General features: G+C 43.7%; 1 protein-coding gene across 2 annotated transcripts in view; it reads right to left on the bottom strand.

The window, feature by feature from the left end:
• Window positions 1–20,890, bottom strand: part of CDC42BPB (CDC42 binding protein kinase beta) — a gene marked incomplete at its 5' end in the record, with an annotated part of 91,651 nt that extends 70,761 nt beyond the window's left edge. For both annotated transcript variants that reach the window (XM_084270369.1, XM_084270370.1), the window contains one exon: window positions 20,713–20,890. In XM_084270369.1, coding sequence (XP_084126495.1) covers window positions 20,713–20,890 — 178 coding nt within the window. The remainder of the gene's footprint in view (window positions 1–20,712) is intronic.
• Window positions 20,891–26,774: the final 5,884 nt, after the last annotated feature.

Genomic DNA, 26,774 nt, shown 5'->3' with positions numbered 1-26,774 from the left:
GCTCTTCTTTGAGGACTAGACAGCAACAGTTGTAGCTGGCCAGAGGAAGTCAAGTGTTGGCTTACACATCCAAGAACAAACACCGCATGACTGTTTGCTGTACTCCTATATATACATATATGTGTGTTATGTATATATATATATGTGTGTGTGTGTGTGTGTATATAGATACATAAAAAAATAAAAGGTAGTAGCTTACCTACAGAAAAACCACGGTCAGGTAAAATAAAAACCGCAGGCTAATCAGACCTAAAGGTAACAGCATGTGCTGACACTGTGTTGGATGCAAGTACAAGGGAGAGGAAGCTTGTATTTGAGATCCAACAGAGCAGGAAGCTCACTGCCACATTTCTCATCTTCATGTTGTGTTACTGTCACGGAATGATTCATAATTTAGGGAAGTACAACTTGGTCACTAGAATCAATTCAAGCAGCATTTGCCAGTTTTTTATTTTTATTTGATACTAAAGTTGACCTTGGAAGACAGAACAGTTAGTACCAAGACTGAAGGAAAAAAGTGACTGTGAATAGCATTTAGTTTGGGAAACCCAGAAGTGACTTACCATCTGCACAAGCCTGGTGCCACTTCACAATATGTAACATTTTACCATACAGCTATCAGGACACAGATTTATTTTTTATAAGCAAGATGACACATTTGGAACAAGAAAACCTGCACCATTATGAGCACTAACCAGAGCTTTTAAAAAACCAAAACCAACCCCAACACTCAGCAGCCTGAGATTAAGTTCTAGACCACCTCTCATGGGGGAATTAAGAGAGCTCCTAGAGAAACTGTGCTCCCGACTGCAGGTTGTAGTTCCAACTTGTCCCATTTGTTTGGGACAGGGAAAAAACTGCTGTGCACCTCTCACCTTTCCCTAAGGTTGCCAGCTCTTTCAGCAGAGGACACAGCAACCATGGATTCCCTGGTGGTCTATCAGCCCCTTCAGCCTTAGAGACTCCACTGACTCATCTATTGTGCAGAATTATGCCAATTAATGTCTGCAAGTTGTCACTTTCTGAAGAGTAAAGAACCAGATCTTGCTTCTACTTGAATTTCATACGGTAGTACTTTCTTTCCTCTTAAGCCTTGCTTAAAAAAAAAAGGCAAAAAACCCCCAGGATTCCTAATCCACAATCAAGAATCTTTTCTGCTCTTGAATAACTGCTGATATCCAATGTCTTCTTCAGCTTCATCTCCAGCCCTTTTCTTTTTCTCAAGACAATTGTATCGAGTCCAGAAGACACATGCACATCAGGTCATATACAGGCTGTCTGAATTACAGATTTTCCTGGGGACTGTCTAACATCCCAGACATTTCCAACAACTGAATGGTGAGCCACGGGACTATTTCAATCCAGGAAATCCATTCTGCTGCTGAGAAGAGTTCCTCCTTGTTCCTTCCCACCACACTCCACTCTGTCTGGATCATCATTAGCATTCGTATGGTATGTCAAAAGAGGAAACATCTCTAAGCACAAGTTAATTAACTATCCCATCCACTCCCACCGAACCATTGGCCCAATTTAACAACTGTGATGCTGGAGTCCCAGCCCAAAGCAGGCAGCAGCACCAGGCTGGAGAAGGGCAAATCACCACAAACACCACAGAATGCAATCTGTTTGATATATAGCTTTATTTGTACCTGCATTTTTCTGTACTCCTACTCCAGGGCCAGATTTTGCAGGTGTTGAAGAGGCCATTTAAGCCACAGCAAACAGCAATCACATACTGAAGCACATCAGTAATGGAAAAATTGTTTCAGGCTTCTGTGTGAATCACTAGTTTCCAAACTGTGGGATTTCAATGATTCCATTTCTTTCATTCCGTAACAAAGTTATAAATATTGCTAAAATACACTTATCTTACTACAAATAATCTAAAAGCACAATAATATTTTGTAGAATAGTTTGAGAATTATGACTGCTCAGAAAAAACTTTTGATATTGTTCCTTAATTTTCAGATCATTTCAAACTAGATTAAGTAAACCTCAAATTTGAGCTCACTCAAGGTTCAATAACAACATGTGAGTAAATCTAAATTTCATCAGACCCAGCACCTCTTGCACACCCGGCTAAGAAATAAAACAATTCCAATCTGATGACCACACTGTGCTGATACAAGCTCATGTACACTTACATTAATTAAGAAACCACCACTTACATCATCAACATATGATCAAAGTTCTAGTTTTCTGACTGCAAGCTTTATGTCATCTTAGACACAAACCTTAGCAAGACAAGCAGCACAACTGCTTTAACCATCATTTAGAGTAAACATATGCCTGTATTCTCCAGATAAATGCAAGATGCTCTCAGAGGAGTTACTAAAACACTTAATGCATACATCGTAACAGAACAATTCATCCTTTACATTGCTGCTATATTTACCACATGCCATCTCCTTCATTTTAAAGGTTAGAGGTTTCTATTAATAAGCTATTCTTGACAAAGCACCCTACACAAATGAACTCAAGAGTGACAAGAGAGAAATCCACCTTTGGAGGTATCCCTTTTCTCTGCTTCGACATTTAGAGTGAAGTCAAGGCCTAGTTCCATGATGCAAGTGCAGTGGATCCCCATGACCAGAGGGGCAGTTCCACAGATCTGCTCTCTTCCTTCTATCAGCTGGAACAAATTCAGCTGGTCTCACCTCACCAACCTGATTCTGCTCCCTAAACCAGCACAAACCCAACCTACCAAGACACTTAATGCAATTATCACCCTGTAGCTTACCAAACTGAATCAGCATCACTGCAGGCTTGGAAGAGGCTGCTACACTAGCATGAGCAAGAAAAATAAAGGAGCACAGCTCTTTTCCACAGTCACCTTAAGTAGCACCAACCAAGTGAGATGAACAGCCCATGCAATGGCCTTCAGCCTTCGCATCAGCCCAAACTAACACCCAGGCAGCTGGCTGGAAAGCTGGGTGAGGGAGGGGAGTCAAACACCAATTACCTTTTCCCTGATACTCAGTTCTCAGCCAGATCAAGACCACGAACTCGGAAATAAAAGACTAAGGGGATGGGACAGGAGATCAGCTTACAGTGCTACAGAACTGCACCTGATTTATTTAGACATACCCTGAGCTGGTTTTCAATTTCAAGAGCTACTTTAAGCACAGGTGTGGCACACCTTTCCCTTCACGCTGCTTCCTTTTAAAAGGTAGCAGGCAGAAGGACATTTTCTCAGACATTACTCACCCTGTTTCATCACTTCCCTGGAGCTCCAGATCTAATTAAAAGGTCAATGAAAGTCAGATTTTTGCCACAGGAAAAGGCCACAAAGATATGTGACAAGCAATTACTGTAACCTGGCACTGGGATATTTGGAGCAGCTCAAGTTACTCAGAAGCAGAGAAGAGGGGGCTTGTCTTTAAATCTGCAGAGAACACTAAGAAGTCCCATGCTAAGATCTGCTACACGTTGTAGTGGAAGGCTCAGAGTGGCTTTTTTATCATTATAAACACTTACTCTTCATTAGCTCCCTCTCTAAACCAGGAACTCCAGAGCCATGAACATTCTCCCTTGCTCTGCTCCTTCCAAAGTCCCTGGCTGGGAATGTGGAGAGGAAAACCACTTACAGCAGAACTACTTCCATTGATTCAAAGTGTTAGGAGTCACTACCAACACAGGGCAAGCAGGCATTGGGAGCATGGTCAAACATCTGCCACTGAAAAATCCCCGTGGCTTGGGGTGTTCTGATGGCAGGCACATCTGCAGAGGGCAGGATGCTTTCTGACACTTCCCTGCTCAGAGGATGTAAAGAGAGTAGAAAGGGAAGACAAATACATGTCTCCATCTCTTCCAAGGTGTGATGAAAGCTCTATCCAGATAAAGCAATGCGCTTCTAATTTCACTGCATACCTTAGTATCTGACGCTGACTTGGCACATTTCAGAATTTCTCTACATTTATCCAGGCTTTCCATATACTACCTTTAAAATTTAAATTGGAAAATGAAAGTCTGATCTTGGGGGTGAGGGGTGTGGAATCCACTAGAAACCTATGAGGAGATCCAAAACCTGATCTTGGATGTAGATTTCTAGAAATGGAGTCAAACTGTGTGGATAATGTGCAGTACAGATATTTTTAAGGTGCTCATGGGTCAAAAAAGTGCCAGAAGTTGTCATTATTATGAAATCAACTAAGAATTCTGCAGAATTCTGTTTAGACTATTGCCCATTTAAGTTATTAGTTTGCTGAACAGCATCAACTAATTATTATGAAGTTTCAAAGATCGTAACACCTACTGTTAAATTAAGAATTAAAAAAAATCTAAAGCTTGCCTGGAAGGATGGAGGGTTTCTTACTACACACTGAATAGCCCTGAAAGAAAATATTTTGGATGAATGATAATTTACACTATTAGACACATGATAGCTTACACACATTCAAATTTTTAAACCCTCCTTTAAATCAAACAGTTATCCTCAGGGGAGTCAAATCCTGCAACAGTTATGAGTGAATTTTTAAAATCCAATTGATTTAGAGCACAGCTAAAAAGCTTTATGCTTTGCATATATATGCAAAGCATATGGAACAAGAATCTAAAAAGAGCACACCATGCCTTTTCCTAGAGACATTTCCACGTCTCCAAGCATTATAAATTCAGCTTTCCCTAGTACAGCTGGGATGGAGTTCTCCCTCCTCATGCTCCCCTCATTCTGCATTTGTCACCCTTCTTTATCCAACTTTTTATGTATTATACAAGGAATTAGCTCTTTCCCCTCATCTCAGTATTTTGAGTATCAAATAATACAGTTTTGCTTTTGTTTAGTATTTTTAGCCCATTTTTTCCTAAAATCTTTGCTGTGGTATCTTTCAGAAATTCTTAACTCTATTTTCTGATGATGATTTTAGACGAGCAGCTCTCAACATGCTGCCAGCCCACATGACACACTGTTTAAGGGCCATGCTTCTAGGCATTCCCAAACCTCCTGTAGGCTCCTGGCAGCTTATATCCTCTGCACTACCAACATCCCTCCCATTACCGCATGCCTTGGCGTGATCAGCCCGAGCTCCCAGGGTTCTAGCTTCTCCCTCTTTCTTGCACATGCCCAAGCACAGTAGGAAACAAAAATCTATCCATTGTCCTTAGGTGGTACCAAGATTACTGCCATTAAAATATGAGAAGTATTTCAGTACTGCATACAACACTCACATAAGTTGCATCTTTACGGCTGGCTCCTCAGCTTTCCAAGGCAGGCCTACCAAGTGAGGATCATCCTGGTGAGGTTTTGTATCAGATGCAGTATCTGACAGAACATTCTGCTTTAAAGCTTAAGGTTTTAAACTAAACTTTTCAGTTTTGTACACTCCTCTCGAACCGAAGAGTAAGATTACCCATGTGCCATCTTTGCTTAATAAGCACTACATACATAATCTTTTTCCCTTAAGATTCATTTCCATGTATTGAAATGGAGAATTCCTTTTCCTTCCCCATTTACAGCCCATCTAGACAGGTGTGTTGATTTGAAAAAAAACAAAATAAAAAAAATCAAGCTACCAGGACATTTTGAACAAGATTGTAGTAGGCTGGCAATCCCAAATCTTTATCTATACCTCAAGCTCTGTTCTGTTGGCTCTCAACCTTTTCCTTCACCCGCACTTGAAAATAGCAACCAAACATCTGGATGCTCCAATGCAACACCAGAGTGAGCACCTATATACCAATACTGATGTAGTTGGAAAAGCCCACCAGTGCAGATGTACTTCCACAACTTTCTATTTCCAAAGCAGGAAGCAGTGAAGGTGCATTAACTTCTTTCCAGAAATCATCTGACATAGTACATGGCCTATAGTACAAGCAGAAGAACAAGGAATTTCTGCCAATCTTCAAAAAATACTTTAAGCTGCTGCAATGTAACTGCAAGCTAGTAGAGACATCGAGTCACATTTACACAGAGAAAGCCAAGTGATTGCCTTTCTACTTCTTTACACATAATTTTAGCTATACCCCATTCTCCTCTCTTTTTCCACCCAAAATTTAATATTTTCCTTTACTAATTTATCTCCAGTGTCATCTTGGCTACTTTGCCCATTCAATGATTCTTTTACCTCTTAAGTAATATTTTCCACTTGCAATGACTCACTTTAAAAAACCATCCAAACCACGACCTTTTAAAAACCATCAAACTTTTCATCCTTGATACCATAGTTCAGGCACGCTTGTTTCATTTTTGATACAAGTATTGTGGAGCTGGGGCTATGTAATCCTTTTGCTCCATAAACTTCTTTTGGAATTTTTTCAAACAGAAAAGCCTGGAAGAGGTTTTTTTTCTCCTTTACCTTTTCATCTCTTAAGATTCTCAACATTTATGCCACTTACATCATTTTTGTTTTAACCTACAAGACGAGGTGCTCAGGACTGCTTGTTCAGCGACACATCATTCCATTTTTGGGCTGCCACTATGAATCCACATGAATATTACCAAAACCAGCTTTTATATCTTGGTAGGTTCATGGCCTTTAATGTATCATGCAAGCTTTGATCTGGTTCTTATGGGCAGGTACACGCACAAGTCTCTGACAAGTCTTCAAGACCGAGATCCCATACAACACTAGAGGGGAAAAAGGCGGCTGTGCTTATAAAGCTTGCCTTTTTGTTGTTCAAGTCTTGAAGACTTCTTTTCTGGCAACCATCCCAACATTCATACCCTAACATCCATGCAATTTCACCTTTATCATAAGTTCTGGAACTCCTGCTTCCCATATAACTCAAATTTTAGAACCAAGCTCATAGCAGTCTTATTTAAAAAAAAAAGTTTAGGACCACAAATTCTTTAAAAATAAGTATCAGGAAGAGCTGTATGTGGAACTATTCCACCGTATTATTTACATCAGCAGCAAGTGTCACTTCATCACAATTTCTACTACAGTGCTCAGACAGCACCAGCAGTTACCCAGGAACAAAAATGTGTCTTATTATTTTAAGAAATTTTACAATAGCTGAGTAGTCTCTTCACTCACTGGCAAAAGTTCGCCCCTGTCTGACTGTTCAGCTGCATTTTAAAGGAAGAAAAGAAGCCAGGAATGTTTACTACTGTATTATACAAAATCAGCTTTCTTACGTGAACATGTATCAACCTATTGAAACCCCAAAAGTCCAGCAAGAATCTTTCAGTTATCATACACATAAATTTTTTTTTAGTATCAGTTCCAGCTCTCCTTCAATATCTTATTTAACAGACATCCTAGTACATAAGCTCAACCCAAGATTTTCCTTAAAGTACAGGCTATCACTTCTGGGATGCCTGGCCTAGCCACTGTCTGAAGCATATTACTGATCAACATTTAGGACTGTAAATGATGCTTTTCCCAATCCTTTCTAATTTACATACCTGTCTATTTTTTATTTCAAAACTGCAAATTTCAATTCAAATACTATGGCTTCTCAACAATCTATTTCTGGACAAGTGTTAAAAGATTACAAGTAGACAGTGTTGATTTCCTCTTCCATGAATTGTTTTGCATAGCTAAATTTATTTCCTTGCCAATTATTTTTTTTTTTAAACACAAAAGTGGTTACTAACAGTCTTCACCTAAGTCCCTCAGAAAACAGAGGACAGATTCTTAAGTGTTATATGGGACATGAGGGGGGAGGGAGAGATGAGGGCAAGGAGATTGGAGCAAGAAGTAGGTCTTGCCCATGCTTCCCTCTTGCAGAAGGATAATCCATTATCTTTTACCAGCTGTCACCCATTTCAGAGCTCCCCAGAGAGCTCTGAAGGCAAAGCAGTGGAGCCCATTTTCCAGTAAAGTCTCTGTATTATTTATTCTGTAGCAATCGAGCACACACTTGAAGAGCTATGATTAGCAAGGTGTGCACAAGGATGCGTTGCTGCTTTCAAGACATCATGGCAACGTGTCTTCTCTAAATAACAAATAAGAAGTAAAAAGTCTGAACAATAAAGTGAGAGAGGAAATTAAGGACACAAGGGGGGGTGGGGAATATTTCTCAGTAGTTTTAAGCAGCAAGACTGTCCAAAAAAGAAGTTATTTCCATTACTTCACTCTGCTTTTCCCCCCAAGGTATCTGCACAATGAGCAGGTACCTCCCAAGAGGGAAGCAACACACTGCAAAGAGAACACAGCGCGAGTGACTTCTGCACATCAATCGCAAACTCAGCTGAGGACTCACAACCACAGCATCCCAAACAGCTGTACAGCACTTCGAACAGAGTTTCTTCTGAAAATTTACCACACATTATAAATTGCTGACATACACAGGCCTTGCCCCAGAAGGGTAATGGGCCATCACATTATATAGTATTGTCAATGAATGTCTTCATGCACTGCTGACAGAGTATGTTCTCCAGCAAGGATGGCTGCTGGACTTTCAGGCATTTAGAAATCATGAGAATGTTTTAACATCTTACTATTTTCCCAGGAGTATGCTGCAAACAATGTACTCAAAACCACTGATATAAATTCATGGTATAGAAAGTCAAGTGTCACTTAGGATATCCTATTAGTAACTACAACACAACACTAATAAACATTTCAACTCTTCGAATTGAAATGGTTTTGTCCCGTTTGACATTGCTACTCTCATTGATAGAGCTTCCCATGCTATATATCAATACAATTCTGACACACTGGATCTATTGTGCACCACTGTCAAGAAAGGATGTTGGCATTAATACCATGCTGCAAGTCCAACTTCATGTAAGTCACACAAGCTCTTATTCGACAGAGGAAAAAACACCCAGTGACTATCTCCCATTAGATCTTTACAACTAGGAGGAAGATTTGTTTTACCCTGTTGTTAGCAACTGCTTAGTCAGACTATAATGGCAGATGTAAGGATGTTAGGAACCCTACTAGATAGGGATCCCTTTGTGACAGAACATATCTAGCAGAACGGCTAAACCTGTCTTTTTTGTTAAAAGATGATTCAGGTTCGCAGTCATGCAGGGATTGCAGGCTCTTCTGACAGCTCATGGAACAAAGCTTTTAAAATACTTCAACTGCTACCAAGGCTAACAACTAGACATAAGGAAGCCACACTTGGGAAAAAGCACAAGACGTAAAGCATAGGTTCAAAGTTCCTGAAACCTGTTCTGGCAATTCACTTCAAGGAACAAGGAAATTGGTGCTTTTATTAAATACACGGCAGAACAACGTGAATAAAATTTAGTTTCCCATCATTTGCAAGCCTAAAATTCAGTCAAAGGTTTGTCAATACATACATTCAAACTACGTGGTAAAATGCCAACCAATCATCTAAGACTACAAAAAAAATCATAGAAAATTTACACAAGTTGTGTCAACTACTTTATCTGCAACAAGAAGAAGATTCTATTTCACATGTTTCTTTTCATTCTGAGAAGTACAAAGAATGACTGTCCTCTATTAAAGCAGCCACAATGCTAACACAGGAAAAAAAGAAGAAAATTAAAAACAAAAGTTATACTGAATCACAGAATGATTTTAGATTTGAAAGGACCTCTGGAGATCAGAGTCCAACCCACTACTCAAAGCTGAGATAATGTCAAAGTTCAATCAGGCTGCTTGTTCAGCTGGCATTTATCTCCTAGGATGCAGCAACTACCACTTCTGTGGGTGCCTCTTCCTCACCACCCTTGGGAGGAATATTTCTTTCCCCTTTATACAGTCAGAATTCTCCTTGCAACAACCTGTACCCATTGCCTCTCCTTCTTGGTGGCTGAGTGGAGTCTGCCTCTGCCACCTGGCAGCTGAGGACTGTGATCCGATTCCCCTTTTCCAAGCCCACCAAACCCAGGTATCTGCACACACATGCACCAGGTGTCCAACCACATCACTGTTTTTCAATGGACTCGTTTCAGCTTCCAAGTATTTTTCATGTGCTGGGACACACAGCTGAGTGCTATCCCCACACTCAGAAAGTGCCTGCAACACTACACAAAGCCTTTACAACATTAAATACTGCCCCCAAGAACACAAGTCTCTAACTAGATTACCTGGAGCTTTCATTCTGTCAGAATCAACCAGGGCACTTCTGCTCCTGGTTTGAACCACCCAAACACATCCATAGCTTCAGCTGTAAGGATAGTTAGAGAACCACAGACTGGCTTGGGCTGGAAAAGACCTTAAAGATCATCTAGGTCCAATGCCCACACCATTACTGCAAAGCCTTTCCTAAGAACGTAAAAGTTTCTCCATCAACTAATAATTAATGTTTTTTTAAATGAAAAATCCCCCCTCCTCCTCAAAGTGTCACATGTCTTTTGTCTCTCAGATTCACACCAGATGCAGTCAACTTCAGGATGCATAAGGATTATTGTTTCTAGCCATGGATGCTGACCTGAATGGGTCTTTCCTGCCTGGGTTAAGCCTGACCAGTATAGCCCTTACAGTACAGCACTACCCCCAATCCAGTAAATCCTGCCTGCCTGCTGTAACACACACAGAGTGATAACCACAGCTCAGTTGCCTTAATAACTAGTAAATACTGCTAAGGGTAAGATAAAGTCAGTCTGTGGGCTTGACACAGCCTCCAGTTAGGTATCCCAGCTCTATGTTGTCCTGGATTATGTTATCTGGAGTCTCACGGTTTAAAACCGGTTGTTTACTATTGTCATTATTCCCAACTTAAATATTAACTGTCCAGGATACCAAAGGCTGAACTTTCTGGTAATGGAAATCTTGAGTTACATAACTGAAGTGTCACCTTAACGTGCAAGTTAATTCCTTCACCAGCGGTATCACGCCACACGACTGGGGCATTTTGCCACAACTAGTTAAAGCTGGTCTGGAAGGAGAATGCTTGTGCTTCTTCCCTGTGACACAACAGGCTAACTCTTCTGCAACTTCTCAGGAAGTCTGCTCTGAAAGATGGAGTGTTGCAAGTTTAGGGAAAATACCATATTACCCATAAAAGGCAGAAAGATTAAATGCCACAGACTGCAGCCCTCACCCTGCATCTGCAATCCAACATCCAGCAGTTACGAGCTACCAATTGTTCCATCAGGCCCTTTAGATGACTTTTAGCCACTAGTAAACGTAGAAAGCTTTTTCTCCCAGCCTCCTGCAGTAAGTCATTCAGGGTGAGGTTCTGAATCACAAAATTGTCATTTCCTTTGTTTAAGTGAGTAACTTGACAGAGTTACAGGACAACAAAGCCATCCTAAAAGGAAACACAGAGAGCAAGTGCACATTGAGATCCCCTCCGTGCCTTAAAGAACACTCAAACTAAAAAGAACACACATGTGGACAGATACTACCTTGTCATTTTGCTCATGTTCTCTGCAAATGATCAGAGACAAGATCAAGGTAACCAAATTCCTTAATTTAAAATTTTCGATACAAACTGCTTACTCAAGTATACATACAGCCATAGAAAAAATACATTTGCTACTCCTCCTGGGATCCACGGTCCAAGGACAGTCAGAAGCCTGCAGACCACACACATAAGGCCTCCACCTCTCAGTGCTGACAAGGAGACCACAGCCACGTAGGCATCATACACCAAAACGGGGGTGGAGGGAACGACGACACATGATGACCTAAATAATCCTATCAGAAAGGGAGCTAAATTTAAAGACTAAACATGCATCTCAAAAAAGCAAACCCTTGGGAACGTTTTTGAAAATGATAATAGGATCTTCATGCCTAAAGTCACCCTCCTGCTGTTTCTGCTCTGCCTTAATTGCAGTAAAATAAAAGACAGTCAGAAGACTCCAGCTTTCAGCATTGATAATCCAAGTCACACGGCAGCGATAAAGCCGGCAGCACACAGGAAAGCTCCGTGAAGAAGGCAACTGTGAGGGAAGGATGTGCAAAACCAAGATCATAGAAGTCATGCAGTAACAACAGAAATCCAAAGGCATGCAAGGCAGACAACCTCCACCCACCAAGGTAACTCCTGGATCTCTGGAAAAATGGGTGGAACCAGAGGCAGAGGAATTTCTTAAGAGCAGGAAAAGGGTTTTGAATGCCCGAGAAGTATTACCATGCAATCACTAGAAATCCCATCCTTCCTCAGATGAAGACAGAGATTCCCCACCCCCCATTCGGCACAACTCTGAAATGGATTAGAGTTTTTAATGCCTTCATTTTAAAAAAAACCCCACCAAACGGAGGATGGGGAGGAGGGTGGGTGGTGTTTCTGGGAGAAGACATCCGGCTCCATCCCCACCCCCCATTACTACAGGGTTTAAACCAATTTAGGGCCTGACCTGTTTTTATGTACCTTTGGAGAACTACTAGTAATCCAAAGCTTTTCCTTAAATCTCACCGATCCAGGGAAGAGACACAGTTTCGTTCTTAGGCTAAGGGACCAATACTAACAGGGAAATAATAATAAACCATGAACCCCCCTTACTTCTACAGTGTGCGCTGTATTTTGGGTAAAGCCACACCATCTGTAAAAACTGTGAATCCACATCCTACATCCCAGTCCCAAATAAAAGTACAATATTGCCAGAAGAGCTACAACACTCCTTTAAGAGTGATATCCACATATTTACATGAGTTTAAAACAGGTTTCATCTTATTATTTTTCAACGAATGTTAGGACAATATAACCCAGGTTTAAGCTGATATACCCATGTTCATTTTTATGATGGAGAAAAATTATAAAAGGTCAACAGAATTTGGGATACATCTGGAATTGAAGATGCTTCTGTGCTTTTCTCTTGTCCTTTTTGGGAAGGCAGCTATATGTACTCAACCCTCAGTGACAGGGCACTTAAGCAAATTACCTCAGGCTTCATTAATGCACACCTGATTAATAAACTCCATACACTTCCAATGATTCAACACACAGTGAAGCCACCCCCCATCCCTACTTTCCAAAGCACAGACTCCTTTATGGAGGTCTCAGGTTGGGCATCCAGGAGTGCTACTCCCATCTGAAGCTTTAGGCCATGGTTAAGTAATAACAGGTTTCGGCGTTAAGACCCTGATGACATGAATGACAGAAATTAAGATCTCAGGCACTTGAGGATGCCTAAGGCCTCAGCTGGCAGTGATGGATGCACACACTTAATCTGAATGCACTCTAAGTATATCTGCAGACATGATTACTGAGGTCTATGCAAAATCAAGGCTTAAGAAAACAGTGTGTAGTTTCCTATTGAAGAAAGCTACATTCATTACAGTGAACAAAGATCTTTCTAAATGAAAGCTTGTATTCTGGCAATCTGCATACGCTGATGAGGAAAAGAGGGGAATATTTTAGTATTGGGAGACAGCTAAAATGAGCAGATCATATTGAACCACAGACCAAACGTACTTAGAAATTCTCAGACCCAGAAAAGCTTTTTTAAATTAAATCCCTTAGAAAAAAAAATAAAATACAAGATACAAAAAAAAAATCCTCCAGCTTCAGTGAGATAAATTAGCGAGCACGATACAAGCTCCTTGGCAACTACATCAATACTACACTGGAATTCTCAAACATACCTTATGAAAGACTTAAAAAATTAATCTCACCTCTGTTTAAAGCATTATCAAAGGCAAAAAAGTACAGTAAAAAGCTTTAACAAGTCCCTTCTATTCCTCTAAACAGATTTGCTTGTGTTCCATCATCCTATTAATCTTTTCAGACATGGCTAATGAAAAAGACAAACCCATAAAATTTTTCCTAATCCTAGGCACTATAAATTTAGCTCAGATAAATTTGCAATTGTTAGGTAAGTATTGTAATTCTTCCTTTTTGCAATACCCATATAGAAACAGCTTGCATGAATTGCCTCAAATTACAAGCAAGGGATAAAATGTCTCATAAATTCAAAGAATCTCTAGTTAACATTCCCAACTAATCTCAGCTACAGATCAACACTTCTAAAACCTCAAACATTAATATATAAGCACAAAATAAAAGCAACTTGCTAAAAAAAGCTAATGAAACAAATCTCTTCAGTTCTGACTCACACAGTTAAAATAATTCATTTCTAGTAGGTGTAGAACAAACTGACTCACTCCCACATGTGAATTATTTGCAAAAAAAAGGTTACTTCAACTGCATTTTATAGAAGTTCATTGCACTGAATCTGCTGACTAAACCAACATCCAAGCCACTTCCACTGACAACACGTAACTGTGCCAACCACAGAAGTTTTAAGGATGTAAATTAAGTAGATTTTTTGCAAAATATTGTATATTAATATGACCTCTGAAAAGGAAGTAGGAAAATAATATTGATCTAAGTGAAACAATTTTTAAAAAGCATGTTAATTTATGGATGCTTTGGAAATCTTATGCAGAATTCTATGCCTTATGTACCATGAGTGAGAAACCGTTAGCTGCATACAGTTTTTTCTCATGAAGAACATTTATTAAGGACTGACCGACCCCTTCCTGAGTTTTCACGAATAAACAAAATTAACATACAAAATGCAGGTCACAGCCTTTAACACACCACATAATTCCTCAACCCCTCAGTCAAGGCTGTTGCTATTTGGTGACTTTAGCCACAGGAGAAAAGCTGTACCAACTTCCTCCTATGGGACAAGAGACAAGCTTCACGCAGGACGTGTGTCGTTTTAAGAGCACATGCCAGGATCTCTCATCCTCCAGACCACGCTGCTTTCCCACTGTCAAAACATGACTCTTGGCATTCAGTGCCAGTGTTTCACAGCATAAAGTTTTACAGAACAAGTCATTAAAAGATATTGCCTCATTCTAAAATACAAGAGTAGAGCAGATGGACTACAGAGGGTCCATCATACGTACAGCAGCAGGCACCGAACCTCATGCCTTCAGAGCATCAGCCCTGACTAAATGCTAGCAAAGCTAACGTGGCAGTTTGTGCTACTTCCACATGAATTAATCCCAACATCCATACTGCAAAAGAACAAAACCAGTTTACATGAGGCAGAGAACTCAGGAAACTGGAATTCTGCAGCCAGGTTTGCACTATTCTGCCATATGACCAAAGACTTTATTAGCCAAGACGATCCAAGCCACAGTGCCCCATCTCTGACCACAGGAAAGCCTTGAGGGAGCAGGGAAGGGTTCCAGCTGCATCCACGCTGCACACAAAGAAACCCCGGTCACCAGCATGGCCTTTCCAGACCCTCTGTGAGGCACCTGCATCCTCCCCCTGCCCCAGCATCCAGGCTTTGGTGGGTAGAGGGTGAAAGTAGAGGGTCTTAGGCCAGATCTAAAATTCAATTTCCTGGCTCATCAGCTGTCTTATTCTCCAACCATACTCACTTTGCACACACACCCAACAAGCTTATCGCTCACTACACGCTTCTGCCTCCCCAGGGAAGGACATCACACAGAGCCTGAAGCCCCTTCCTGGCTTTCTATGTGCATTTCTGCAAGCAAGGGAAAGGGGAAAGGGAAAGATGAGAGGAATTTAAGCCCTCAAGAGACAGGTATCAAGTGACATTTTTTTCCTGGTGCAACCCAAAAAGGCCAAAGAAAAGATCCTTATAAGCAACCTTCAAAGTCCAAACAACTCTAAGGTCATCTAAAAAATACTTAAAGATAGTTTCTGCCTCCTATACTCAACCTCATATTGTGCCCTTACCCTTACCCAAAACTTCTAGTGCATCAGTGCTTGTGGAAGTAGAGGGCTAGGTCTACCTGCAGCTACCTTTGAAGATGCTCTAATGCAGGCTGGGAAGATCTTTCCCAAATACAACTGCTTTCAGGCTCTGAGAAAACACTCAATGCTCTTCTGACAGAAAGGCCACCCTGCAAGTTTCTCCCTTCTCTCATTTGATATTTTTTATTATTTGAAACGTTAAGGTGCCTCTTTAAGCAGAACTGGAACGAGGAGAAAATACATGTGGGAGTAGACTTGCAAACCTCATAGACCACCCCCCCAACAGCAAGATCCAAACTTGAAGCACCAGTCCTGACAGTGACCCAAAGCTGTGAATCACTGCATCAGCAGCACGACAGCAACCCTTTCTGGTGAACTTTCTGTGCATCTATGGGCCAGCCTCACCTGTGACAGATACACACCCAAAAGCGTGAGCCCCAGGCCAAAGCAGAGCTGTTGTTTGAGCACTCTGCATGCACATTTTCCACTCCTCTAGCCCAGACTGAGAATATATCGCTGTTACTACACTACCATCCACTGCCTGTGAGACCAGCTGTCTTCAAGAGCTCAGCAGCAGGTGCCCAGCCAGCCTACTTGTGCTAATCATCTGCAATCTTCTTTCTTTTCTCCACAGATTCAGCCCCCTTAAAGTTCCTCTCAAGAAAAATAAAAACAAAACACCCAAACAAAAAGCCCCGCCACCACCATCCAAAAGCAGAACACCAGTCTAGCAGGGTAGCAGACCTTCACAAACCGAGAATGCAGAAGGTAAGTCAGCATTTAGACACATCAGCTTGTAATACACCAGGAGAAATAGTTCACAGAAGTATCCTGTGCACCTGCTTCAAGAAAAAAAAAAATCAGATCAGTCTAAACCACTCTGACATTAGTTTTGAGGTATTCTTATAGAGAGGACGAAGCCAGTACATAGTCCCTGAGTGAGACAACACTGAATGAACTATGTAGGGACATGTGCCATCTTGCCCTCTGTAGCCTGCCAGCAGTACAAAACGGGGTCAGAGGAAACAAAGGCTGGAGCAGGAGAGTCTATGCAGCACCAAGAACATTGTGAATACAAATAAAGCCCATTCCTGTTAGACTCTTCTCCGAACACGCTTGCCTACTGGCTGCAACCTGTGCCAATAGCTGTTCAGAAATGGAGCAGCCGGTTGCGCCAGTCCCTGCTGGCTGGAAGTAAGGGGCAGCGAGCACCAGCCACAGCCAACTAAGATAACACCTGAAAAACAAGGTGATGTCAGAGGAGCGCAAACGCGATGCCAGCCAACAAGCTGTCCTGGGAGCAGCAGTTCCAGCCCAGGATTACGAAAGACTCCGATCCCTCAGTATGACAGAACAAGGGGCTCGGTAGGGAGGGACACGCTGTACCTGAAAGCCATAGGACAGGGGATGCACGGACACCTGAGCTGCAGCCATGCTGCTCCCAACTCTCCTGTACCTCTCTGCTTGTCACTTGAAACAAGGGACAGTGCACATTTTTTTCAGGAAGAGTGTCTTTGGAGATCCCTCTGCAGTGCACGGACAATACTGTCCCACAGCACCCAAGCACTGGTGTGCATCATAACCCATCAGATAAGTCCAAAGGTCACACAGCCTCCTCTGTGCTTGCCGATAGCTTTAAGTAGCCTTCTCCAGTGGCTGATGTCATCTTTACCAAGGGGAGGTACCTCCACAAACTTCCAGGGCTATGCAGACTGTTCTACAGGCTTTCTAGGCTTGAGGACTGTTCAGTTCCAGCATCACCCAGACGCCAGCTAGGCTGCTCTCCTGTTAACTGGAAAGACGAGCAGAGATAGTCAAGCAATTTGCCCTCAAAGGCACGAGGGTTGTAGGAGTCCAGTTTCACCAAAGACTTCCAGAGAGGAATCAGCAAGTGTGACTAGAATGAACAGGACTCTTCCCTACCAGGATTTCCCCACTATTTCTCGCTCTAAGAGCAGCAGATGTAGCAAGAGTTTAAAAGACACTGAGCACAGATTTGGGAAATCCTTTCTGAACATGCAGACATAGGTCTGCTATCTAACAGACTTGGATTCAATTCCCTCTGAGAATACTGAGCATTACTTCAATATTTATTATATAAACAATAGAGGGATAACCAATTGGGCAAGACCTTACTCAACCTATGTTATAAAGAAAAACAACCAGAAGAAAGGGGCTTTTGAACTCTTCGCTTGCAGCTCAGCCAGTGCTTCTCCAAAGTTACGGGCACAAAAATACATGTATTATGCTTCCAATATAGGGAAAAAATATAGTCTCTTTGAAAGTTCCATTCACCATGGGAAAGCTCCAATAGCCAAGGTTAAAATGGCAGATTCTTACAACATTTCTAAAGCAATGGAAGCCACAAGCTGCCTTGAGGCAAACGGCCCCACCCTATGCTCTTCTATGGTTAGCAAATAGGAAAACGATTTTGAAGAAATAAGCCTGTGGCAGGACTGCCAGAGAGCAGGATTCATAGGACAGAAACGATGAGATCGACCATTTGGGGCTCACCAGCCTCTGCAGGTGATGTGCAAGGCTTCTATGGATGTTAAATAGAGAGCAGGTGGTGTTAAGTCCCACAAGATAAACGTAGAACTTAATTTTCTGGCCTCTTCACTTCCCTCGCCCCAGGATCACCAGCTCCAGAATACGAGTTGCCCTCAGAGAGCAGATACACCCACATTCAGCAGCTACACCGAACGACTCAGCATCTCCCCCGCACCCCACAGCCAGGAGAAAACTGCCTCGACTACCACGCCTGGACTCTTATTTTTCTCCTGGCAATTAAGAACACAACCAAGTCCATTATCCACGCTGAATCATTTTAAGGGAATTTTATGTGTGTGATACCTCACACCCAGTTCTAAATCCAAAATAGTAAAGAAACGCCTGTTACACAGCTTGGCTTAATTTAACCTTAATACCTGTGCAGCTTATTGCCACTGTCAGAGGTAAGTCTTCATTTTGTCAAAAGGAAATTCCTCCTGTCTCCAGTGAACAAAGAAACACTGATCTTCAAAGTATATCCCAAATATTTAACTACACTCTCATGCTTCTGCAGGCGCGTAACAGCGCACAGCACTTGTGCACATCAATGCAGAATATCTTCTGACAGGGAATCAGGCTGTAATTAAAACTGCACATCATGACATGAGGAAGATTAGTGTGTTTGGCATGATATTTGCTTTATTAGCTGGAGGCAGAAACAAGTTCCTTGTCAATGGAAACATATTGTGAGGGCATTAGGACACAGATAAAAGGTGTCTTGTTGGCATTTATTTGTTTTTAACAGCTTGAAGGAAAGGGAGGAACACACAATATCAACTGTAATTGGGTTTAAGGGTATTCCTTGCTGATGGAACACAAATATCCAGCAGTCCAAATTTAGGCCCAGCCCCTTACCATCAAGAGCCTGGATTATAAACTTTTATCCCTGCTCTGCAGCACCAGATGGTAGCTCACATACATTTCAATTATTTATTGAATAGGCACTTTGTTATACCAGGGTAATCCCACACTGCAGTAAGAACTGCACACTGTTTTTATTGCAAGCTATACTTTTCATCAAGTCGGTAACCTTTTCACATTCAGTGAACACAATAAATAGAATTAAAAGAAGTGATTTTATAAACAATTGGATAATCGGCCTCTCCATCACACAGAGAACGACAACACAGGGATCAACCGGTAAGACACAACCACCAGCAGCGCTATAGAAAAACCCTATCATTCTCTGGCCTCCCTCAAATCCTTTCCTTAACTTCAGTGCTCAAACTACTGCCCTAGCCTGATCCATGGCATTTAACGGCCCATGGATGCTCTCTCCTCCAAGCCATCAGGAAAAGCAAAGAGTATAAAACCAGACTGCACTTTGCAGAGCCGTACAGAGCTCCCACCACAAAACAAGTAATCAATGTTCCCCAGGCTGCAGCCTCGCGGGGCAGATGTGATAAAGTGGTTAATTATTCAGTTGGCAATCGCATTACTGACGTCAATAGAAGAGTCCAGGAAGTGAATCCTCTTAGTTTGTTAGTGTATGACAAAGAGTGGTGGTCCCCACAGAAATTAAGGAGAACCAGCTGTCCCTACACGTTAGTGCTCTGGTCCGTAGTGCTCAAGACAGGCATTTGCATTTACTGAAGTAAATGGGCCCCTCCCTCTCCCTTAGGAAATCCTTTGTTTTGGTTTGGTTTTTTAAGAGGGCTCTTTAAAAGCCTAATTAACTGTACATGCATGGAACAGCTGATAAACGGGACAATATACTCCTGAGTAAGGATCTCCCCTCCCTCCCCTCCAATACTTATTCCATGGAGAACTTAAGTCACCTTCATCGTTATTATTCATAACTTACTCAGCTGAATAAACCAGCCAACCACTGGGGCCATTTCAACAGAAATTCATTTAGGGGAAGGATCTCTACTACCCACATACCTGTAGTCAACAGCCTTAACTAAACAACGCTGGATAGAAAACTTTTATCCTAAGCACTATCGCAAGCATCCACGTTTTCTTTTGTCAGCAGGCTCCAGACTATCGGAGGTTTCTCATTACCAGGCTACTTAACAGTAGGAAACCATTAAACCAAGCTGTTATAAAGGCTGCCCAGAATTGCTCTGTCCTTCGGGGGCATGCCCAAATTAAAAAGGCTGCACGACGAACGGTAACTGCTGCGCCCTCCTTCAAGGCACGCCTTCTCCCACAGCAACGCATCCGGCACCAGCGCGTATTCCACAGCCTGAGCCCGCTGCTCTCTCCCCCTCCCTCAGGTAGGAAACCCTCCGAGGAGCACTGGATTAGCCTGACGTTTCGGGTTAAGCCGAGCAGGGTTTCAGGCCAAGGACACTCCGGTGCCGCTCCTGCTGCCAAGCGGTTCGCTTGGGACCCAGCGGAGCTGGGAGGAGACCTGCCAAGGGGTCAGGGCCCGGCTGGCGGCGGGGGTGTTCCCCGGGGAGGCTCCGCATCCAGGGGCGGCGTCTCCCCTCCCCACCGCGCCCCGCTGCAGACGAGAGAGGCGGCGAGCGCGCTCCAAGGGCCGGGCCGCCCTCCCGGGCCAGCTCGCCGCCCCTCGCCCAGGGATCAGGGCAGTGGGGAGCCCGCACGGCCATCCCATCCCCATCCCCCCGCTCACACACACACACACACACACACCCTCGCGGCGCCGGCCGGGCCCCGTCTCCCCCATCCCCGTGGCCCGCCCCCCGCCCTCCCAGCCGGGCTCACCCCACTCGAGGAAGTCGGAGACGTATCGGTCGCGGCGGAGCGGCGAGTCGCGGCTGCACTCGGCGTAGACGCCGACCAGGAGGTCGAGCAGGGTCTCCACGCTCAGCACGCTGTCGTGCCGCTGCGGCCCGTCCAGCACCAGCTGCTCCAGCCGCTTCAGCCGCACCTTGGCCGACATGGTGCCGCGGCGCCGGGCGCAGGGCAGGGCAGGGCCGGGCCGCTCGAACGGCGGCGAAGCCGGCGGACGGCGGCAGGCAAAGGCCCGGGGCGCCGCGCTCAGCCGCGCCGCACCTCCCGCGCCCCGCGCCGCCTCTCGCCCCTCGCGGCGGCGGCGCCGGGGCCGAGCGGCTTCTTCCACGGGCTCCGCCTCAGGCCCGGACGGTCCATGGGCCGGACCCGGCCACTCCTCCCCCGGCGGCGGCGAGCGCGGCCCGGCGCGTCCCACGGAGCAGTCCCGGCGGCACCCGGCCACGCCCACCACGCAGCGTCCGCGCGCTCCGACGTGGGCAGGACCGCGCGAAGCCGCGCCGGAAGATTGGGACGAGCGCCGTGCCGTAGCGGGTGGGGGCTGCGCCCGCCGGCTCCTGGCAGCCCCCTCGGCAGATTCGCCGCGGAGGCGGTGGGGAGGGGGCGCGGCGCGGCCTGCGCGTTCCCGTCCGCACTTTCGTCTCCCGGCGGCGGGGCGCAGCCGTGGCGGGTGCCTGTGTGTCAGCCTTGAGCCGCCCCCAGGGGCTTCGCGGGCCATGTGCGCGCCTCAGCGGCCAGGCTGGGGCTGCGGGGGGCCGGGCAGCCTGCCCCGAGCCACCAGCGCTGTGCCGGGGGTCGCTCCCGAGGCCGCCATCCCCGCAGGCCTTCGCTAGGTGCTGCCTGCCCAGTGCTGATGTGGGGCTCGGGGGGCTTCTCTGGCCCTGTCTGGAACGGGGCCTTCCCTTTCCCTTTGCCTTGGCCACGATTGCCAGTCTGCGGCCGGGTTTGCCTCAGTGGAGGCCCCGGAGCGGGACGCGGTGTCTGAAGCTGTGGCTTTCTGTGCCCTCCAAAACCTTCCTGGTGCTAGGGCTTTATTTTGGGGCAGCAGCAGCTGACCTGGGCAAATAGAGCCCTGTGTGTTTACTGGCCACGCTCCCTTAAAGAAGGGAGCTCTGTGCAAGGCACTCCAGCTTTCTAATGTGCTGCTTTATTCTGAGAACTGTAGAACTGTTCTCTCCGGAGGCTGCAGCACCTTAAGGCAAGATGCTGAGTAGCTTGAGAAGGGAGTTTTCTTCTCTAGGAATGCAGCCAGTCAGGTCCTGATGCAAAGCTGAATTGGGAAGGATGCCTTTCCCTTCCCTGTCTCCCCTGGCAAGTAGGAGGAGTGCTGTGTGCACTCTGAAAACGATCACACCAGAAAGAGAGGCAGCTGAGCGCTGGTTCTGTCAGAGTTGGGAAACCCCCTGCCTCCAGGAGCTGGAGCTAGATGAGGGTTTCCCCATGGTAGCTGCAGTTGCAAGGGGTCCAAGGCACATCAGTAGTTGTTGAAAGACCTGAATGTTCTCAACCATCAACTTAAGGGCCAGTGGCTAGGCCAGACCCAACCAGTGCTTGCATACAGGGAGCTGCACTTTTCCAAGGGTCAGGAGCAAAACTAGTGCTAGGTGAGTACTGTGTAGCAGAAAGTGTCGCTCCCTACAGAACACAGGTCCAGCAGATGATTACAGAAATACTTGTTCTAGAAGCCTTTGCCCCTCAGGCATGTCTGATAGATATCTCTTTGACACCAAGTACCTGTTATATCTGAGAGCTTTTCAGGTCATAATAATACTCCATATTTGGAACAGCTACCTGGATCAAGAAGGTACAGGCATGTTGGGACCTGTTAGTTCTAAAAAATGCAGGTTGATAGAAGGTCCTGTGAATCATACTTCTATACTGAGAACCTGTAATTTCAAAACAAAAACCACAGTGGGCTAGAAAAGTTTTGTTTTTCCTAAATGACTTGTATCTCTCTGTACTTCCTTTTGCAAACATCCACTTGAAAAAATATTTCACAGCATATCTAGAAGTTTTCATTGTTCTCTTTCGATGTTCCTCCCTGGTTACAGTTGTTCCACGTGACCTCAAACCATTTAATACCATAGATACATAAAAATGCTAGGGATCCTGCAAATTAATGATTCCAATTTTATTTCTGTTGCTTTGTTTACAAGGAGAGTTTAACATTTTCTGCTTATTGCCACTTTGGAGACTCATTTTTTGGGCAGCTGATCAGGGTAAGGGCTGGGGAGAACAGGGTTTCAAAGATCCTGTTACAATATCTATCTTTTCCCCTTCTTATCTGTTCCTGCAGATGGTGATTATCACCACCTCCTTCAGCAAGGAAGAGATCATAAAGGAAACTGCAGCTGGATGAAGAAACAGCCATTTTCTGCCTACCAGTCACTCAGTGTTTCCAGTCTTCTCGGTCTGTTGTACATTAGTAGAATTCAGGGATTTCAGGAGTTACTCCTGACTTACACCAGTCACAGGGAAGAATCGGATCCTGAGCTGGGAAAGCGGCAGATGGGTGACAGATGATATTGTAGCCAGCTTTAACATCTGTGGAAGGTTTAGTGTATCAGACCAGCACGTGCAGGATTATTTGAGTGATACTGTAGGTATTCCAGAACTAGTTGAAAGATTTAAAAAAAAAAAAAAAAAAACAAACCTGTTGTGAAGAGTTAAAAGCTTTGTGCATTGTAAGTAACACTGGGTTTTCACAGCAAGGTTTGTGGTACAAAAAACCTACCTAGCTGAAAAGCCATGTTTAGTACAAATTCTAAAAAATATGTGTAAGCTTGGAAATGTGGCTGAAGGTATTCTGCTTCTGTTACTCATCTGTGCCAATTCCATATACTAAAAATAAATGTGATCTGGCTAAAATGAATTAAGTGATCTGTCTTACCAGTTCCTTTTTCCTGTGGTATACTTCAGTGGAAAAATACAGCCCCTTTTTTCGGGGCTGATCTGATTTTTAAACCCTCTTCTTGGGTTGGGTTTGTGTGTGTGTGGTGAAAGAAAATGTAAGCGAACACGTTCTCACTTATGTATTTTCTGGAGCCATTGTAGACTTGCAGAACTGAAGCCATGAAGTCCATATGGCTACTGAAAAGTTTTTTCAGATCAAATCAACTTAGGTCCCCTTTTTGGGGGTTGTTTTTGGTTTTTTTTTTTTTTTTTGCTTGGCTGTACTCCAAGTAACTTAGGAACTAGTAGAGGGAGAAATTCTGTTAGAGAATTTTGATGGCAACAGGAAATAGCTGTGTCACCACTTTATGACTTCAGGAAAATCCACCCACTGATCATTTTAGAATTGAGAAGACCAAAGAAATATATAAAGAGTGTGGACAGAAATTTCAAACGTAGCTCATTAACTATGAGGGACAATCCCCCCATACTAAATATAAAAATAGTGAAGATGTTGCAAATATCTATTTTCTCACATTCAGAAAGATAATTCTAGAAAAAGAGGGGAAAAAAATCAAGTTGAAATCTATTATTTGCTTTTTTGTTGAATTATTTTTTTACATCAATAGGCAGAAGGGAGACTGAACAGCTAGAAAGCTTAGCTAGGAGATCTAAATATATTCTCCACATTAAGGAAATTAGATAAGCTTTCTAACAGAGAAGTTGACTAATGTGGAGCAAGGGAGGAGTTTTCTAAGGCTCTGGAATGCAAAGTATAATTACATTGAAATCAGAGAGGGCTCCTAGTAATGAGCTCCAAAGGTAGAATATAAGAAAGAGTTAAACACACCTAAAAGCAACACGACTGGCTTATATCTTCTTGTTATCATAGACTTTCCTTCCTGGAATTATTTAGGAAACTGTCACCTTTCCAGCTCTGTTTGTATTTGGCAATATTCTAAAACATTCCTTCTAGCCAAAGGCAGTGTAAATCTCAAGCTGCCGTCCGCACTGGGAGCCAGAGATGGTTTACCAGTGGGAGCTGCCCCTGATGAGGGTGCATCATGTTAGCCTGGGCATTGAGCTAGTATGTCCAACGTTATAAACAAGAGCCAAGTGAGCATGGGTGGGACGGTAGCCGTGGTGGCAAGTACATGGAAAAAAATCTCACAGAAAACAAAAGTATCTGCTCTTTCTGTAGGGTGGTGGATGTTAGAGCTCTGCTTCGGCTTCCAGGGAGCTCTGCCCGCTTGTCTCACTGCTTAATGCAGCAGCTGAGCAAGGGGGGTTGACAAATGCTCTTGTCTTTGCACATGATGATGAGTGAAGTGGGAGGAAAAAAGAGCAGTTGCTCACGGAGAAGTGCTGGGAAGGGCTGCCCGGCCATTTCCAATTTTCACTAAATGCTTTCTCATTACAATAATAAAAATGAAAAAAGAAAAGAGCAGCAAAGCCATTTGGCAGGCTACCTTCTGTTAAGTGCATTCTGCCATTAAGTGCATTTGTTGGCAGTGCTTGTGTTACTCCTGTGTCTAGATTGTAGTCATGGTATAACCCAACACTTTGGACTGAAGGTGAGGCAAACTGGGTGTGAAAAGATCTTGCACTTGCTGCGTGCTTTCTGAAAGAGAAAAAAAATTAAAAAAACAACCCAAACTAAAGAAGCAAAATATCTTCAGATGTCTTAGTAGAAACTTTCAGGGATGGCATCACTTCTGCTTGGTTTGCTCTGCAGGATTTAGGGAGCAGAGTGCCATCATGGGCAGAGAAAGCATGCTAATCCCTCACTTCTTCCAGTCTAGGTGCAGCAGTTTCCCTAACACGTCGTTTTTTCCCCCTTGGTATTTTTTCTTGCTCTCATAGTTTTCTTTCCTAATAATTTATGTCTATTTAAAGTTCACCTGAAAGAAAGGAACTTGCCTCCCTGCTGCTGTTTCAGGAAACCATGAGGCTTATTGATCAGTATGTTTCCTGATTACAGGCAGTTTAATACAAGGGGCCTGACATGGTTCACGTCAAATTAACGGGCTTCCCATTCCGTTCACGCTTCGAGAGCAGCATTAGCTGAAGTGGGCAGCTGCTTCCATCAAAATCATTATGAGGCCACTTGTTCTTTTTCTTTTCTTTTTGCCTTTTTTTTTTCTGAATTTGTCTGAAAATTGCCAAAGTCTAGGGAACTGGGGGTTTAGATGAGGTCATCGTCATGGACATCTGGAACAGAATGTCGTCACCACATGTAGGCAACACAACAGCTCGATTCTATTTCAGTTCTGGGTTCAAGTCCACAATATCCCAAGGAAAGCATCAGCTCGATGATCCAGTCTGATGAGGCACATGGTAACACTGAAAACCTGGCCAGATGAAACATAACCCCCTGCTTAGGCTCGTGCTACTCCAGGCATCTTGAAAGGAGGTGGGAGCAGTGGTACAGGGCTGATATTAAAAAACCTAAATACTCGTGGATAATTATGACATCTTGCAAGTGGCAGTGCCATGCCTTGCTCTCTGTACAGCTGCCATTTTGTCATTTAATAGTCTTGTGTCACTGCAACTTCACATCTGCCAGGCTCGGTCAGATCAATCTTTGTACAGAGTGTGAAAAGCGTCATGTTGCTAGGGGCGATTTTTGCGCCTGAGTTGCTGCTAGACTAAGATTATCTGATTCTGTTTTGTGGGGTTTTTTTTTGGTTTGGGTTTCTTTACTCTGGCACTCTGGTTCAGCCAAGCTGACAGTCATACTCTTCACTGCAGAGAATAAAATGAGTTTTAGGTGATACATGCAAAAAATAGATGGGAAATGTGTTCTTTTCTCTTAGCTAATCTGTAGGATTATTTCTCTTGGGTTGCTTAGAGAGGGAAGCAGTGTTATTCATATTGCATTTTAAATTAATACTGCATTTTATTAATTTTTTAATGTCTTGAGAGGAACAACTGGAGATGAAAAATAAAACTTCTCCAATCTTCTCTCCTGAACCTTTAAAAATCTGTCACTGCTGTCACTGACTTTAATAGGAGTGTTCCCATGGAGATAAGCACGACTAAGTCTACCTACAAGGAAAAGAACTAGTCTGCTTTGAATGAAATATTTTTGCATTTTAAGTAATGTTACTTTAATACACACTTCATTCTTCTATGACAAAGTG

This window comes from Gallinula chloropus, assembly GCF_964237585.1.
Source record: "Gallinula chloropus genome assembly, chromosome: 14".
NCBI lineage: Eukaryota > Metazoa > Chordata > Aves > Gruiformes > Rallidae > Gallinula > Gallinula chloropus.
Note: the sequence above shows the minus strand (reverse complement) of the source record. Positions and strands in the feature narration are given on the sequence as shown.